Raw genomic sequence first — 18,525 nt, forward strand, 5'->3', positions numbered from 1 at the left:
AAGCTGTTAATTCTCTGCCACTGGGGTAGCATCCGGAGGGGCCAGAAGCCGGAACCTCCCCCGTACTCTTCCTGACAGTCCTCTCTTGCTGGGTGGCCCCATCAGTTTCTGAGCTTCTCTCTGAGTTTGGCCTCTAAGAGGTGGTTACCTGGGAGGGTCTCCTTCCCAGTAAGGGGCCTAAATCCCCGGGAGAATGTGGGAGAGGCTGGGATTGGTGAGGGTTAGGAGCTGGGGGGCAGGGAAACATCTGCGATCCAAAGGTTAGAGGAGGGGCTTAGGCCCTGAAAAAACTTTATCTCCTAATTTGAAAACGTTTAGAAAAAATCTTGTCCACAGCCCCCAGTTGGGGCAGAGCACCAGGCCCCCTGAGGGAAAGCACATGGCCAGGGGATTGCAGGATTGGAACTTTCTAATCCTATCTTTGTGTCTCAGAATTGTGGAATTTAGAACGTTCAGCATCCTAGAATTTGAATCTTACCAGAAAACTCCATGTAGAATATAAACTTTGTAGAATCAGATTAGTGAGCCTCGAGGTCGGAATCAAAAGTGCAGCCCCCTCAAATTTAGACCCAGTGATCTGGGACTGGAGGTCATCTGAGAGCTGCCCTCTCCCCCGATCTCGTCTTGGAATGAACGTTTGCGCTCACTGTCTGTTCCGAAATTTGTTCACAATTAGTAAGTCTGGGCGGGGCCCTGAAATCTGAATTTTTAGGAAGCACCCTGAGGATGCTGTTGGGCCACCCAGGCTGGGCAATGGATTTAATCCAGTTATGCCTCGTCTTCCTCCATAAAACGGGGGCACCGAGGCCCAGAAAGAGGAAATGATTTGGCCTTGGCCCCACAGATGGCCGATGACAGGCTGGGACTTGGACCTGTGCCTCCCAGTGCTGAGGCCCCTCTCACCAGCAGCCCAGGAAGTTTAGACAGCTCCGTGCAATCGTCACACCTCCTAGGTGTCCCTGACCCCTCAGACATGTCATATAGCACACAGATAGGTTCCTGGGGTCTCTCCTGTAATCTTGGGGCTGAAAGGCACAGGGTTGCTCTCTTCTGCCTCCGGCCGAGCCCCCTTCTTACAGGAGGCCTGGAGGGGCTGAGGGCCCAATTCTCCTCTCCCCCCACGCCCCCCACCCAGTCCCTGGCACACCCTGGCCCTCTTGGCCCCGGGCATTCCAGAGAAAACCACCCCACATCCTTTAGATTCCGCTACTCCAAACTCATCAGCGTCATGATTTCATAACACCTGCTTGATGCCCAAGAAGCATTTGCGAGTTTCTTTCTTTTCCCTTTATTAAAAAAAAAAAAAAAAAAATAGTGGGGTATTGAAACAACAACAACAACAGAGCATTTCAGAGGCACAAACTTTTGCAGAAGAGAAGCTGGTGGCCTGGCCAGGCAAGGGGCTCTTGCTGACCTCAGGGAGGTGAGAGGGGGACTGAGGCCTGGGAAGGGGCAGTTCCTCCGAATCTGTTGGAGGCAGTGCTAGGGGATCCCCACGCACCAGGTGGAGGGAGGCCTGGGGGTGGGCGCTGTCTCGGGTGGGGATGTGCCACTTCATCACCTTTGGCCTCTCCTCCAGCCAGCTGACAGCCCCAATTCCCAGGCCACCCTGGGCCCCTGGGGTCTCACGCTCTCCCTGCTCTTGGCTGCTGGAAATGCCAATGTGAATTGGGAGCACTGCTTCCTGGGGAGTCAGGGGAGCAAAGGAAGAAGGAGGCACTTGACGGCGGGACAACAGGCAGTAAGGAGATGCCTCCTGCTCTTCCGGCTGGTGTGCGGGGGTCGCAGGCTGGGGTGTCGGGGTGCTGTGGGTGAGTGGGGGAATCTTCCCCTGATCCAACAACTTCCTTCCTCACCTCCCCAAGGGCTCCCGAAGTTCCCTCTCAGCCGTGGGTGTGCTGAGCAGGGCAACCAACAGGTGGAAGGCACAGCCCCTGGGTTCCCTGTGTGACCTTGGGAAAGTCCCTTCTCAGGCCTGTTTCCCCAGCGGTACAACAGGCAGGAGGACCCGGGGGGACAGAGTGGCCTGGATGATCTCAACGTTCTTTTCAGCCTCCATGGCCTCTTCTAGGATGGGCTGGTGGTTCCTCCGGGGGTGACAGCCCCACCTGATGCAGGACATGGGTGTACCATGGGCTCAGGACGCAGGGGCCAGGGAACCGCGAGAGGGAGGGTGCTGAGGGAGCACTGATGAGTGCAGCAGGCAGCTCCCAGGAGGGTGACTGCGACACAGGAGGGCACGGGCTGGTTGACCAGCCAGAGGCCCCGTCGTGGTTCCTCCGTGGCCAGCTGGGGCAGCAGGAAGCCCTGAGAGTCTTCCAGGGGGTTCCCAGGGGAGCTGGTGGCTGAGGGCTGTGGAAATGCCTCCAGGGATTGGCCAGAGCTGGAGGCACCCACAGCTCCGGGTTCTGGGGTCTCCTCTGGAGCAGAAGCGGGTCTCTCAGGACTCAGTAAGCCTGCCTGGGCTGTGGCCTGGGCCCTGCCCTTAGAAACACCTTCTCTGCAAAGGGGTCAGGGACGGTCCGGGAAAGGCCTAGAAAAAGATGTTTGCTTTCTTTAAGGAGGAGACAGAGAGCGAGGGGGTGAGGGATGGAGTGCACAGGAGCTGGTGTCTGTCTTAGTGTGTGTGTGTCGGGGGGCGGGTGGTGGGGGACGCAGTGAAGAACAGAAGAAAAACAGGAGGAAAGAAAAAGATAAAAGGAAAGAGAGAAAGAAGAGAAAGGAGGGGAGAGCGAAGGGGAAAACAGAAGGGTTAGAAATGCAGGAAATAAAAGAGAAAAAAGAGAGGAGAAGTGGGTGAGAAAGAGAAGAGAGAAGGAAGAGAGAGCAGCGGCAAGAAAGCGAGGAGCGCGCGAGAGAAAGCTTGGAGCTGCCGGCTGCTGGCTGCGGGGGGCGTGCCTAGGCGGGCGCTGGGCGGGGCCTCCCTTCCCCCCTGCCGTCCAGCTTCCGGTCCTTGCGCGGGCGCCGATCTTTCCCGCTCTTCTTCTGGTTGGGGTTACTTTCTGCAACGAGATCGCGGGGCGTTGTTGCTGAGGCCATCCTGACAGACGAGGGTGCCCCCCACTCCCCGCAGCAGGCTCGGAATGACATGGGGGTGCTGACCTGACAATCACTCCTTTTTGGAGTTGGGACGGCAGCATCACTTACCCCAAACCGGACACTCCCCTCAGTTCCTCGGCGGGGGGTGGGGAGGGCGCTGACCTGCTGAGCACCACCCATGCTGGGCATCTGCCCCGCCAGGCCTGGAGGTCCACTGTTGGGACCCCAGTTGGGACTTAGGGTGGCCTCGAGGGGGCGCCCATGGCACTCCCACGTGCACTCACTGTGAGGTTTACGGGGCTCGTCCCTGGAGACTCAACACCTTTCACCTGGGTCCCGGCACCAACCTTCCCACTCAGCTTGGGCCCAGCTCTGCCCTCAAAACGACAACAGTAACGTCAGCACTTAGCTGATGCTCCCACTGAGTATGCCACCCTCACAACAGCTGGGAAGCAGGCGCAGGCCCACTGCCCCATCTGACGCCGTCACCGGGGTCTGTGCCTCACCCACTTCCCACCGTGGGGAGTGGATGCAAACCCCAGACCTGCCTCGGGATCCTGACCCCATTGTGCCCCACTCCCCATGCCCCGTGGAGCTGGGGTGAGTTTCTAACACAAACATCTTAGCAAGTCCCATTTCTCAGGTGAGGTGACTGAGGCCCAGGTGGGGCCTCACTTAACTCAGTGGCACAGCCTGGGCTGGAGTTCTGGGCATCACTTTCAAGTGACTCCTCACTCACTTGGAGGAAAAGATCATGTTGTCTCCGTGGCCTCCCCGCACCCGCCCCAGCCCCCTTGCTCACACCGTCCTGGCCGCTGGCAGGTTCATGCCACCTCCACACCTTTGCACTGGCTTTGCCCTCCGCCTGGAATGCTCTTCCCATTGTTTTTTGTCATTATTATTATCAACAGGTGAGAAGACTGAGGCATGGCTGGGAGCAGGGCCAGCCCTAAATTTCTGTTTTAAAAGTGTCTCCACATCCAGGCCGTTTTCACCCATCGTTGGCCCCATACTCTTCTCCCACAGGAGCTGTGTGCCCCCTTGAACATGAAGGAACCGAGGCTCAGGGAACCACTTCCCAAGGTCACAGGTCAGGCACTTAGAGAGCTGGGAGTGGCAAGGGGAGGGCAATTTTATTACCTGAGTATCAGCTGTGTGCCCGCCTCCTCTGGAGTCAGGGCTCCTCCCTTCTCAGGGTCATCCCCTGAGACCTAGCTGCCCGCTTCTGGGACCCCCTACACCCACTCCTGGGCCCTTCAGGGGCGCTGAAGCCAGGTGCCCCTCTAAGCTCCCGCTGACTGTGTCAGCCCTCAGGGGAGGACAGCATCTGGGGGATGGGGTGGGGGGCTGCCTGAGGGGCCCTTGCCAGCTGTGAAGGTGGGAAATGGGGTGAGAGGCTTTGGGTCCCCACCTCTTCCCTAGGCCTGCTTACCCACCCACACCTGCCATCCACAAGCGTTGACTGAGCACCTACTATGTGCCAGGCCCTGTTCTAGGTGCTAGAGGGAGCTGGAAATAAAGCAAAGAGCTTGCTTTCACTGGAGGTCCCACTCTATCGAGGAAGACAGACATTAAACAAGCAAAGAATGTGCACGATCATTTCAGGAAGATTTAAGAGCTTGCGACGTGATATGATGGAAAGTGACTCTTGGTTGGGGGAAGCTCATGGAAGGCTCTCTGAGGAGGGACGTTTGAGCAGATGCCGCAGGGAGCCCACAGCAGGGCTGTTGTGAGGATCAAAGGCATCATATTTACAAAGCACTTAGCACAGTGCCGGCATGTGGTCAGCGCTTCTGGATGTTCGCTGCTGTTGCTATTGTTGTTATTATTCTCATTGTTATTACCTGGGGGGACAGCTCTCCTCTCTCAATCCCTCCACAGCCAATCAGCCACTAGCTCTCAGATGCCATCAGAGATGTGGCCATAGAGCTACGGACACCTGTCCGTCTGTGTGGGTGCTTCCTCAGGTCTGGGGTCTCTTAGTTTCTCTGGTCCCATCTCAAACTCATCCTCTGTCCCCAACTGCCCACTATGGCCCTGAGGTGCCTCCATGTCTGTTACCTGCACTCCCAACCCAGACACCACAAGCCCTTCTGAAACCAGGGGTGCCCCTGGGTTTAAGTCCTGACTCCACCCCGACCCAGTGAGCCCCAGGTCACCTAGCTCCAGGGCCCTCACCCTTACCATGGCTGTAGATTCTTCTTTGCACACAGACCTATGTTTGAATTCCAGGTCCACCTTTCCCTAGCTGTGTGACCCTTGAGCAAGTGGCTTAACCTCTCTGGTCCTTAATCTCCTCATCGGTAAAACTAGAATAACAATACCCACCTCATAGTGTCATTGTGCAGATTAAATGACTTAATGAATGTAGAGGATTATCACAGTGCCCTGTGCATAGTAGGTGCACAGTTAACATTAGCTAATGCCACATTATTACTACTCGCTGTTTACATCTTACCCACACGCTCTGCGGCCTCTCTTCTATTTAAATCAGTGGTTCTTCATAGCCAGTGGGATATTCTGGAACTCCGTGGTGATCTCGGTTGTTACAATGAAGGGGTTCCCTGGGCCATTCAGTGGAAGGGATGGGGGTTGCTGCGTGGGACAGTCCCCCAGGAAGAAGACCCCATCCCAGCCAGTTCTCTAACGGCTGCTCCAGCCTCACGTAGGGAGCTGAGAGTTGAACTCTGTCTCTTGTGTGAATGCCAAGTGTTTGGGAACACTTGTCCATTACTGAATATTCTAGGGCTGCCAGCGTGGTGTCAATCGAGAAGTCAGACAGTTTTGTTGGACTTTACTAAGAGCTGGTCGCCATTTGGGAATTTGCATCTCTGACGGCAACACAGCCGTGCATGAGGCCCTGACCGTGGACGGCTACCACTTTCACTGTGATTTGACTTCGGTCAGTACTCTCTGGTGCCTGGGACCCAAGCGCTGCCATTGAAATTTCTTTTATTTCTCTTTTATAGTTAAGCACTATACTGAATCTTTTAAAAAATGACCAGTGCCAGTGGGTCACATTATCCATGACTTTGTTTCAGAGTGTAAAGAGGGCGTCCCAAGTCCTTTGACAGGAGGTGTCAGTCTGAAAGGGTCACAAACTCCCGCTGGAAAGGGCAAGCTTGATCTTCCCAAGGGGTCTGGGACTGACCCCAGTAGGAGGACACCAGAGGGGGCAATGCTCAAGACACAGAAAGGTGTGGCTAGAGGGGGGCTTTCAGGCAGCCTTACAGGGACTCGTTGTGGGGGCTGTGTCCCAAGGCCACTCAGAGCCACCCTGGGCCCTGCCTGCTGCTGCCCCCCGTGCCCGGCCTGGTGCTCACCTCCCGGGCAGGGCCTCCGAATGGGACATTGCCTTGACTCAGATAGCACCTGGCAGGTGGCTGCCTCCTCCCGCCCGGCCCGGCTGGCCTCCCGCACGCGGGTCTCCAGGCCCCAGGCTGAGCCGCAGGTCTTCCCGTTGTGTGTGCAGGGGCTCCAGCTGCCCCAGGGGCCCAGCTCACACTCCTCTGTGAGGTGGAGAGACAGACAGACAGATGGGGTCAGCCGGCAGCGGCAGCGAGTGTTCCTCAGCTCAAGGGCAGGGTCTGAGCGGTTCAGTTCCCTGAAGACACCATCTCCTCATGCAAAGGAGTCACAGGCTATTACAAGCAGCAGAGGGGGACGTTTAAACAGCTATTTGTAAGAGCCTGGGATGAGAGCTGTACTAGAGCAAGCACAGGCTGCTGCGGGCCAGACGCCTGAGGGACCCGTTGTGTGGCTTTAAAGGGGAAGGCTTTCCTGAGGAGGTGACAAAGGAGCTAAAGGGAGAGAGGACTTCTTCATCAGGTGGTGATGGAAGGAAGTGCATGCGGGGCAGCTGTGTACAGCCTGGGGGACTGGCCACGCTGTGTCAGGGACAAGGAAGCTACAGTGGGGGTGGAGTGAAGGTTCAAGGTCAGCTGGGAGGCCCTCGGGGCCAGGACCTGGATTTTGAACTTGATCGTGTGCCTTTGATCAGCTGTAGGAGGTGGGAGCTACACTGGGCTGTTGTGAGGAAAAATGAAGTCACGGACATGAAAGGTCTTAGTAGGGAGAAATTTTCAAAATATATGACCATATATAGTATTCTTTCACATTTGATTCTTTTAAGAGTCCCTGAAAGGTAGGCAGAGAATCGGGCAGCTATTAATACCCCATTTTTCAGATTAGGACACTGAGGTCTAGAGCAGGTGAGGGGCTTGCTAAGGGAACAGAGAAGGAGCTCACAAAACAGAACTGCAAGTGTTTAAGATCCAGTTGGGCCCAGACTCCAGCTCTCCAAACCTTTGAATGATGGTCCTTCACAGATGCATTCATTTGGGAAGCAAAAACTGAGCACCTACTGTGTGCCACCTGCCGTGCTGGGTGCCGAGGTGCAGCAGGAACAAGACAGACCCTGCCGGTCTGTCTGCTGGTCTTGGGTCTGCCTCCCAGAGTTCACTGTCTAGAGCGGTCAGGCTGGAAGGCAGGGTGCTCTGACAGTGATGGGGAAAAACAGGCAGCTGTGGGAGACCAGAGGGTCCCAGCCTGGGTGACCTGGAAGGCTTCCTGGAGGAGGAGACTCCTGATCTGTGTCTTGAAGTAGGGCTGGGGAGGTCAGCCAGGCTCAGGGAGGGGCAGGAAGGAGAAGTGCTTCAGGTGAAAGGAATAACCCTAGCAAAATCCCCAGGATGACTCTGCCCTCATGGGGAAGTTGGAGCACGGACTCAAATGGGGAAGGAAAAAAATGATAGGGGTGGAGAGGTGGCAGATGGGGACCAGACTGCCCATAGCCTGGGGGCTCTACCTGAGGACAATGGGAGCCACTGAAGGGCCTTGAGCAGAAGAGAAGCCTGATCAGATTGTCATTTTGAAATAATCACTCTTGCTTCTGAAATGAGCCAGCTGGGCTAGAGGCAGTGAGACCAGAGGCAGGCAGGTAGGCAAGAGGCTGTGGCCAAGGTCCCAGCAATGGGCAGAGGGTGGGGAGAAAGGGATGTGTGGGGATGGGGTGGGGAAAAGGGGGAAGGAGGGGTGCGGCAGGTTTGGGAGCTTTATTCTGCTTCATTTCCCCCAGAGTTCTTTTTACCACCTAACATCTGTATTTATTTTTGTGTGTCTTCCGTCTCCCCACTAAAATGTCACGTCTATAAGGGCAGAAGCTTTGTCTGTTTTGTTCACTGATGTGTCCCCAGCAACTTTGAAAGTGCCTGGAGCGTAGAAGATGCTCTAGTAAATATTTCCTGAGTGAAAGAACGAGATTGGATTGGATGTAGGATGAGAGAGAAGAGCCCACAGTGATGCCCGGAGCTGGTTATTGATGGAGGCAGCCCAGAGGAAGCCCCAGGCTGGGGATGGGGAGGGAGGGAAGGAGGCATCCCTAGGGCAGGTGAGGATGTGAGTCTGCTGCCCGTGGAGAAATGCAGTTGAGGACAGTGAGTTAGGAGCCATCAGCTTTTGGAATGACGGTGAACATGTGCCCAGAGAGAATGTATAGGCAGAGATATGTGATTTAAGTGAGAACACTGGAGAATACCCTTGTGTAAGGACAGATCACAGAGGAGGGGCTCACACAGGAGTCTGAAAAGGAGTGATGGGAAAACAGAACAGCAATGACAGCTAATATGATGTGCAATAATAATGACATGCATTGAGCATTTGCTGTGTTAGTTACTGTATTAAGTACTTTAAATTGTATTAATTTACCCCTTACGACAACCCCCCCCCATGAAGTAGGTTCTATGTTCTACTGTAATTTTTTTAACATTTGGAGAAACTGAGGGACAGAGAGCTTAACTGACTTGCTCAAGGTCACTGATGGTGAATTTTAGAGCGAGCATTTGAACCCAGGCCTTATTCCAAAATCAATGCTCTTCTTCTGTGCTCTGTGGCCTCTCTTGGCAATAATACTGATGTAGATGTTGGTAGTAATAGTAATCATAATGGTGCTTATGATGGGTCTAGTGTATTGAAGGGTTCATAGGTGTACCTGACACGGTGTTGGGCTTCCCATCACCACGTGACATTCTCCTATGATTTCTTCCAGGTCTCCTGACACCCCTCACCAGCCCCTGCTCCAGGGAGGGAGGGGACAGGGCAGGGTGGGGATGCCCCCACTCACCCTGGCACTCCCGTGTGCTCTGCTGGGCTGCGGTGCCCGGCGGGCAGGTGGGCAGACACTTTCCCTTGTACAGGTAAAACCGCCTCTTGCACTGGATGCAGAAGTCCTGGCTGAAGCAGCTCTCACATGTGGCCCCACATTCTGTAATACAGCAGGGCCACCCTTGGTGAGGGTGGCTGCCCAGGGAGGGGACCCTCTGGGACTGCCTGGGACTGGGGAGGGCCTCTGAGTAGCCCAAGCTCTGTAGCACTGGGGTCTGGATTCAGTGTGTCCTCTGAAGCCCAGACTTGTCCAGGGTCAAACTGAGCCGCATTCAAGAACTCTTGTTCTCATTTGAATTGAGGCTCAGTGGGGGCAGGTGACATGTCCAAGGTAACATGGTTATTTTGATTTCCTTTCTCATTTTAGCTGAGGCTCAGAGAGGGCAAGTAAGTTGCCTCAAGTCACACAGTAAATCTGGACTGGGAGTGAGGACTCCCTACTCCATTTCCATCAAATCTCAGAGATGGTCATGATTTGTCCAGGTCACAGTGAAAATTAGAGTTAGGAGTTAGGGCTCCTTTTCCCATTGAGCTAGGCCCAGAGAGAGTGAGTAGCCTGCCAAAGGCCACAAAGCCAAACTAGGGTAGAAGCGAAGGTCCCCTGTCCCATTAGTGTTGAGCCCAGAGAGGGCACTGACTTGCTAAGGGCTTCACAGCCAGCCTGAAAGCCAGCAAGTATCTCAGAGTCCGGGCTCAGGCGTATAGTACTTCCCCGGGGGCTGCGTTGGGCTGGAGGCAGGATGTGGGCCAGGGATGCTCAGGGGGACAGCGCTAGCACAGGACAAGGGAGGGGCCACGTACTTCTGCACCTGTTGACCTCCTGGCCGCGGACGCCGAAGTAGCCGGGGGGACAGTCATGCACACACTTGCCGTACTGGCGGATACCTTCCCGGCGGATGAACAGGAAGAGCTTCTGCTGGCAGGTGGAGCAGCCATTCTCCTCTGAGCAGATGACACAGCCTGTGCAGTTGCCCCCCAGACCAGTGCCCACTGCCAGCCAGACCAGGGTGGAGGGTGGGGAAAGGAAGAGAGAGATAGTCAAACCGTATGCGTGAGCAGCTCAGACTGTCTCACTGGTATAGCAATTGAGCACGTGGCCACCCAGATGACTACATTGCCCACGCAACTAGATGTGGTCAGCGACCAAAATCTAGTGTGTTATAAGGTAAAGCAGTGTGTGCAACTTCTAGAGAGCTTAGAGGGCAGGGGCATACCCTTTGTCATCCCCTCATCCTTCCTGGTGGGTGGAATGTGAACATGATGGCTGGAGCATGAGCATCTATTTTGGATCATGAGACAGAGACCATGTGTTAAGGATACTGGAGAAATAAGATAAAAAGATCCTGGGTCCTCGAGGAAGGTAGACATGCTGCATCAGCCCTCTTCTGCCTGTGCAGACTGTTACATGAGAGAAAAATCAGTATCTATTTTGTTCATACCACCGTTATTTGGAGTCCTCTGTCACTCACAGACAAACTTGATCTTCACTAACATAGTGTGTATGTTTGACTGGGTGTGGGGTGCACATGCCTGTGGAGGAGCCCCTCACCCTCCTGCTGCCTTTCTGAACAATACCCCATTCCTCACTGCCACCATTATCAAAGGCTCCCCAAATCATCAAGTATAGCAAGTGGAGGAAAGGAACTTTTTGTTGTTCCAGAATTGGCAACCAGGGCTCAAAACTGCGAAGAAAGAGGCGGAAAATACCCTGGAAAGAGAGCTTCTCCAAGGCTTATAGGGAGTCTCTGCTGTCTGACCACCACCTGATCAAGCTGACCCCCTAGAGAGGGGGACTCAGGGGACTTAGGAGCTGTCAGCCTGGGGAAGGGGGAACGCTGTGGCTTTCCCGCTGTTCCCAACCCCCAAACCAAGAGGGAGGAGAGGCAAGGGTACCCCTCACAGAGACGGATGCCTGCAAAAAGGGGTGACCAGCACCTCATGCCTTGGTTGGACATGAACCTGTGTGGCAGCCCTGCAGGTCTGCCCCGTCCAACATCTCTTTGAGCAGAGAAAAGAGACCAGGAGAGAGAAGGGCCAAGTTGGGAGGGGGAGGCAGCAGAAGAACCTGCACATCCTTCATGGCAAGCAAGGGGGTTCTCAGCAGCGAGGGCCCCATAGGAGTAGCCAGGCTCAAGTGCCGCTGCTGCTGCCTCCCCAAGAAGGCTGGTTGCTGGCGGGTGCCCCAGCAGGAGGCAGTAGGGCAGACCATCGGGGGAAGATGGTATTTGGGGAGAGTCAGAAAGTGACCAGGTGTCATTAAGGGACAGAAGAGGACCAGGCAGCTTCTTAGACACAGCGATTAGGGAAACATGAAGCTGTTTCATGTATGTTAATACTCCATCAAGGTCAGCCTGTTTAATAAACTACTTATACACTTTGGCCCACCCGAGCCCATGGCCACCTAGCAGGGGACATTCTTGACTCTCCAGCCTCACCCCCACCCCCTTCCTATTGGTGCCCCATCTTCCTTTCAGAGGAATTCCCTGTTGTGAGGGGCCCTGGAGAAGGGCAAATCCTGGTGCCTGCCCCCAGAAACAGAATCCATAGAGGCCTGGCCCTTCAAGTCGACAGTGAGTGGGCATTGACCAAAACCTGACCAATCAGATATGCCTGGTAGTAGGGCTGAAGCCCACAGAAGCGACTGTAATAGCAACGCAGATGGTGACAAAGCAAAACTCTTACTAACCACTGTCTCTTGGAAGAGCTTAGGGGTCACTCAGCACAACCCATGCCACATCACTGGGGACGCTGAAGCCAGAGGAGGTGCAGGCTTCCCCAAGGTCAGGTAGCCAAACAGCAATGCAATTCCAATTAGAGCTACAGCACTATTTGTAGAGTGATATTTCAACATGCTGCAGAAAAAAGAACCCAACAAGGACCCTCCCCTGACCTCAGAGGGTGCGGGGGTGTGTGTGTGTGTGTGTGTGTGTGTGTGTGTGTGTGTGTGTGTGTGTGTGTGTGTGTGTGTGTGTGTGTGTGTGTGTGTGTGTGTGTGTGCGCGCGCGCACGCGCACAGGTGATGAGTCTCAACTAGCATCATTCATCACCGGGGTATTGTAGAGAGTTGTCTCTGCCTCCTGCTGCATCCTTGGTCCCGGCAGTTGGTAGGGTGCCCTCTAGTGCCTCTATGTTGTAATGGCACCTCTGACTTTTTGATTCTAATGGCCTCACTCAGGCTTGTCATCATATCTCTAACTCACTAGAGAGAGCAGTACTGTTCCTCCCACTTCCCCAAGATCACGGGTATAGAGACCTGAATGCTAATTTTTATGAATAATAAGTGACGACAACTAGAGTTTGTACAATGCTGCTTTAGAAAGAGCCAAACTTGATGGTTCTTAAACTTGACTGTGCATAAGAATCCCCAGGGAGGTTGTAAAGTATATAGGCCCAGGGATGTGCATTTAAACAAGACCAAAATAGATGTAATTGGCATTGTGGAAGTGTCTTCCCTGCTCACAATCTCCTTTCCCTGAGAACGAGACGTGGCAAATATTCTTGTACTGCATGACCCTGTCCCCTGGCCAGTGGTGGACAGGCTGTACCAGGGCCTGACAGTTCATCCAGGCTGGGACAATTAGACCATCTCTCTTGAGAATTTTGACTGTGGGCCAACAGACAATGGTCTAGGATGGCCTCTTGACCTAAGGACGTTTGTAGGAGGGCAAGGTGGCCTGTGCGAGAAGCTCTGGTGAGCACTGGCATCTGTGGCACCTTTCTTTGCTAACAGAGGCCCCGTCTTTGACTTTCAGGTTCGTGTGGAACCATCTCTGTCCAGATGCATTTAACCTGGGATTCGGCAACCAGAGAACCAGGTCCCCTTGACTGCAGTGATTGGTTCAGACACAGGCACATGTTTCAACTAGAGCTAGTCTTAGGATTGCGTGTATGTGTGTGTGTGTGTGTGTGTGTGTGTGTGTGTGTGTGTGTTTGCACTCTGTTTGGATTTGAGAAGATGTAGGCCAGAGCTGGTGGGCAACGCATGAGGGGTGAGTGTCCCGAGAATGGAGGCCACACAAGAGATTGTCTGTGCACCTGGATCCACCCCTAGGAGGGTCCATAAAGTCTCTTCTTTTCTAAAGCCATTTTGAGTAGGGTTTTCTGTCATGTGCAGCCAAAGACTCCTGACCACACAGAAGCAGAGAGAGAGAGAGAGAAAATAAATCAGATGCAGGGAGAGAAATAAAAGCAACCAGAAACTTCATGGGCCCTAGATGGTCAGACAGAGTTTCTGACCATCTTCCAAGCCCAGGTTCCAGTCCCCCAAGGCTTGGCTCACCCCATAGCTCCAAAGAAAGTCACTAGTTCACTTGAGCTAGCTCTCCTCCTGTCAAATTGCAATCAAAATGATGTATCTCGGGCTTCCCTGGTGGCGCAGTGGTTGAGAGTCCGCCTGCCGATGCAGGGGACACGGGTTCGTGACCCAGTCTGGGAAGATCCCGCATGCCGCGGAGCGGCTGGGCCCGTGAGCCATGGCCCCTGAGCCTGCGCGTCCGGAGCCTGTGCTCCGCAATGGGAGAGGTCACAACAGTGAGAGGCCCGCATACCGCAAAAAAAAAAAAAAAAAAAAAAAGATGTATCTCACCAGATAGGTGGAGCCCAACAGATCATGGTGGAGCAGCTCTGCTTCAAGGCCAAGGGACCTGAAGCACTGCCCGCCCAGCCTGACCATGGCACGCCAAGGGACCCTGGGATTGTAGGGAGCACAGTTTGAAAACCCCTGGCTCCTTCTACACCTCAACTGCATGCTGGCCTTCTTTGCTGCCCTCTAGCAGCTCTGATACACGTTTCTAAATGAAGTATTTGAGCTCTGATCTGCAAGTTCCCCGAGCTTTCTTGGGGCATCAGAGGGGAAGGCACCCCCTGTGATTTCCCTTAATCAGTATCTCCCATAATCAAGACCATCCTCCCCTGGTCAAAGTGTCAGTTGTACCAAAAAGGATGGCCTTGTGCTGCTCCAGCAGCTGGAAGGGCTTGGAATGACATCTGAGTCCTACTGTCCTTCCCCAAGCACCCAGGGGACAAGCTGAGACTTGGATGTCCATGTTATGGAGAATGACAGTGGGGTTGGCAATTTACGAAGGGATGCAGGCTTATAACAACTCTGTACGTGCATTAGCCCAAGGCTGAGTGATCCATCCATCCATTCATTCAACAGTTACTGAGCCCCTGCTTTCTGTGAGGTCCAGTGCTGGGGGCTCAATGGTTATGAAATGTGGCAGCAGCTGTGTGATCACGGGCAAAGTACTTTTAACTCTCTGGGCCTCAGTTATTATGACTAACCCTCAGTTATTATTATGACTGCAGTCTGTGCCCAGCCCCTGGCTCTGAGCTCTGCTGGGCAGACATCACCAGCTTTCTTTGCAATGTATGATCCTAGTTCTCCCAACTAGACTGCAGCCTCCCTGAGAACAGCTTTTGAGAACTTTTATTAAGCCATCATTCATTCATTCATGCATTATTCTTTCTTTTAAGAAATAGTGGGCACCTACAATGTGCAAGACTGTGGAAATCTGAAGGAGAATGAGCCAGGCTGGGCCCCAGCCCTCAAGTGAGCACCTCAGGGTGCCTCTCATGTATCTCCCATGAAGCAATAAATAATGCTCATTCATCAGCCATGAGCTGAGCTGGATGAGCTCACAAGTGGGTTCCTTGTGAGGGTTCCCAACCTCAGAGTCATCCACATCCTGAGAATGAGCCCAAGCCCCTTGTTGCTTTTGTTTGTTTGCGGTACGCGGGCCTCTCACTGCTGTGGCCTCTCCCGTTGCGGAGCACAGGCTCCGGACGCGCAGGCTCAGCGGCCATGGCTCACGGGCCCAGCCGCTCCACGGCATGTGGGATCTTCCCGGACCGGGGCACGAACCTGCGTCCCCTGCATCGGCAGGCGGACTCTCAACCACTGCGCCACCAGGGAAGCCCTCCAAGCCCCCTTGTTTTGATAGGAGTCAATGGTTCAGTGTTTGCAAGTGATCTCTATATGTTTTCATTTAGGGATTTGAGTGGATTCAGGGTCATCTCTGCATTATCATGCCTCCCCCCCACCTTCACTCTGCAGTGCTTTCCTTGAGGGGGTCAAAAGGCACAGGGAGACATCTTGGACCCTGAAAATTACCTGTTTTCCCCAGACAGGCTCATCTCCTCAGCAGCCCACAGTGAGTCTGTCAATGAAAAATCCTCAATACCCAAAAGCCAAGAACTCCAGCCACACACTTAAAAAAAACCAAAAAAATTTGCCAACATTTAAAAAAAATCAGATTTCACATAAGAAGCTGGAATTTGGACTTCTCTGGAAAAGGTATGAATACCTGCTAACACTGGGCCTGCATTCCTGCAGGGCAACGTTTAGTTGGAGTTCCATAGATGGGGCATGTGCTCTCCAGTTTGTCAGTCCCCGCCCCCCCATTGCTACCCCTGACACTGAGGGCAAAGGTCAGCTGCCACGTGTTATCCCCCTCGAGCTGCTGTTTATCTTGTACCTGCTTCATTCGTTCACATTAGAAGGCAATGTAGAACAGGGGGTCCCAACTTGGGCACGCATCACATTCACCTAGAGGGCTTGTTAAAAACACAGATTGCTGGGCCTTCCCCCAGAGCTGCTGATCCAGTAAGTCTGGGGTTGGGCGGGGGGGAGGCTGAGAATCTGCACTGCTAACAGGTTCCCACTTTAAAGTGGAGTTGGGTTAAGAGACAGACTGCTCGAGTTCAAATCCCAGCTCTACCCTTTATCCTTGCCATGTGACCCTGAACTACTGCCTTAATCTCTCTGTGCTTCAGTTTTCCCATCTGTAAAATAGAAATCACACCGGCCAACCTTACAGAACCTTGAGGACCTGAGCAGGCTTGACACTTAATGAGGGTCTCAGTAATGTTACTGTCGCCACCTGCCACACCTCCATTGGTGTTTGTGATCTTGGACTTGCTTTGGCAATCAGTGCAGAACTTTTAATTTGATGTCAACATTTTTGGGGTAGAGTTTCTTCATAATTGGGATGTGCCCAGGGAAGTGTGTGTTGCATGAGAACATTGTGTGTCATGGTGGACTAAAGGATTTGACACAGCTGTCCCGAAGGACTCCCTGTGGGTGAGGAAGATGGGGAAGAAGAAAAAGAGACCGCTCCTCCCTGCCCCAAGGCAGTGCAACCTGAGGAGGGCCAGGCCCTGCCCTGGGCCCTGCTATGTCCTTGAGAAGGATCCAGAACCATGTAGGGAGACCCCATGCAGAGAGTGATGGGCAGTGCCTTCTCGGATCCCTGCCTGGCAGTGTGGGATGCATGTCGCCGATAACCAGAGGAAATAAACAACATCTGGGCTCCCGTCCGCCTGCTCAGACCGCCACATATGGGAGGCAGTCACTGCCACTGGAGGCTGGCTCAGAGGGCCCCAGGCACATTCCTGCCTCGGGGGCAGATTGTACCATCCTCAGCAAGGCACGGGCCCTAGAGATGACTCCAGGTTTGGAGACTCCTGCAGGTGTGGGGACATTGAGATGATCTCAGCTCTGCAGCATGACAAAACACCATTTTCTGGCTGGGTGATCTTAGGGAAGTGGCTTCACTATTCTAAACCTCAGTCTCCTCTTCTGCAAAATGGGGACAATGGTAGTAGCAATCACCTCCCAGGCACTTGTGAGCTCATCCAGCTCAGCTCATGGCTGATGAATGAGCATTATTTATTGCTTCATGGGAGATACATGAGAGGCACCCTGAGGTGCTCACTTGAGGGCTGGGGCCCAGCCTGGCTCATTCTCCTTCAGATTTCCACAGTCTTGCACATTGTAGGTGCCCACTATTTCTTAAAAGAAAGAATAATGCATGAATGAATGAATGATGGCTTAATAAAAGTTCTCAAAAGCTGTTCTCAGGGAGGCTGCAGTCTAGTTGGGAGAACTAGGATCATACATTGCAAAGAAAGCTGGTGATGTCTGCCCAGCAGAGCTCAGAGCCAGGGGCTGGGCACAGACTGCAGTCATCAGGGATGGTTTTCTGGAGAGGCAGATGTGGGGACGAGAGCAGGGCTAGTCTGTGTGGGAGAAAGAAAGGTTTTTAAGAGAGGTGAGTACATGACAGTATATAAGTTGGTGGCAGGGAGGGAGCTCGGGCAAGGAGCAGACAGTGAATCCCTGCTACGATGTCTGTGCCTGACACCAAGGGGTTAATGTGTAGGACCCTCAGCATATAGTAACAATAGGCACACATCCAAAATGGAAACTTGTAATCCTTTCCCCTCCTTCCCCGCAAACCTGCCTCTCCTGTCCATCTGGGTGAATGGCTACTCCACTCATGGTCAGAACTCTTGGAGTCCCCCTGCCTCTTTTCTTTCCTTCCTGTCCCACATGGAATCTATCAGAAATTGGTCTGCACCAACACGTTTTCCCCCCTCCCTCCCAATCATCGCTTGCCCTGCTCCAGTCATGCTGGCCTCATCCTTGCCGTTCCTCAAATATGCCAAGACCACTCCCTCCTCAGGGCCTTTGCACTTGCCCCTCCCTTTGCCTGGAATGCCCTCCCCACATACATCCTCAGGGCTTACTCCACTTCAGGTCTCTGCTGGAACGTCCCCTCCTCCGTGAGACCTCCCTGACCACCTCGCCTGAAGTAGCACCCATCCCTGCATCCTTGTCTCACCCTGCTTTGTTTTTCTTTGGCATTTATCCCCACCTGATGTGTGATGTGTTCGTTTGAATTTTTGGTGTCTCTTTCCCACCACTGAAAGGTGAGCTCCAGGAGGGCAGGGGTAAACCACAGCACACTCCACAGACTCTTTAGCACCATGCTTTGCTCACTTAAATTATCCTGGCGAATGTTGCACATCACTGACTCATGCTTTTTTATAGCTGCTTACCATTCCATATAGAGATGCTGCAAAATTAATTTAGGTATACTTATTATATCTATTTCAGAGAGGAGGAAACTGAGGCCCAGGGCAGGGCTGCTACTTGCCTGAGGTCACTTAGTAAGAAGACCCAAGCAGTGTGGCTGCAGAACCTGAAGGCTTCATCTCGAGGCCACACGGCCTCCCAGCTGCCAGTGTATCCCAGCACCTCCTTTAATCCTCCATGCAGAATAACAGGTCCCCTTGCTAAGGCCTTGCTAGGTTCCCAGTGCTGTGCTAAGGCTACTGCCTCCTTCAATGTCCATTTGACCTTGACTGAGACAGGAAATTAGCCAAACAGTGGCAGTACACGTGTTCGCAGGACAGACCCTGCCTCTTCTGCATCTCTCATTCATTTTCCCCTCATCCCGTACTCATCTCCCCTCATTTCCATGATGTGGGGCAGATCAGTACCTGCGTGTTCAATTGGGGTGACATGCCTATTTCCCCGTC

General features: G+C 53.5%; 1 protein-coding gene across 1 annotated transcript in view; it reads right to left on the reverse strand.

The window, feature by feature from the left end:
- Window positions 1–2,890: 2,890 nt before the first annotated feature.
- Window positions 2,891–18,525, reverse strand: part of RSPO4 (R-spondin 4) — a 39,353-nt gene continuing 23,718 nt past the window's right edge. Inside the window, exons 2-5 of the mRNA XM_060032825.1 lie at window positions 10,003–10,191; window positions 9,161–9,301; window positions 6,363–6,548; window positions 2,891–3,002 (exon numbers count right to left, since the gene is read on the reverse strand). Of these exons, the coding sequence (XP_059888808.1) occupies window positions 2,899–3,002; window positions 6,363–6,548; window positions 9,161–9,301; window positions 10,003–10,191 (620 nt within the window). The 3' untranslated portion in view covers window positions 2,891–2,898. The remainder of the gene's footprint in view (window positions 3,003–6,362; window positions 6,549–9,160; window positions 9,302–10,002; window positions 10,192–18,525) is intronic.

Source organism: Delphinus delphis, chromosome 15 (genome assembly GCF_949987515.2).
Source record: "Delphinus delphis chromosome 15, mDelDel1.2, whole genome shotgun sequence".
In the NCBI taxonomy this organism is placed as follows: Eukaryota; Metazoa; Chordata; class Mammalia; order Artiodactyla; family Delphinidae; genus Delphinus; species Delphinus delphis.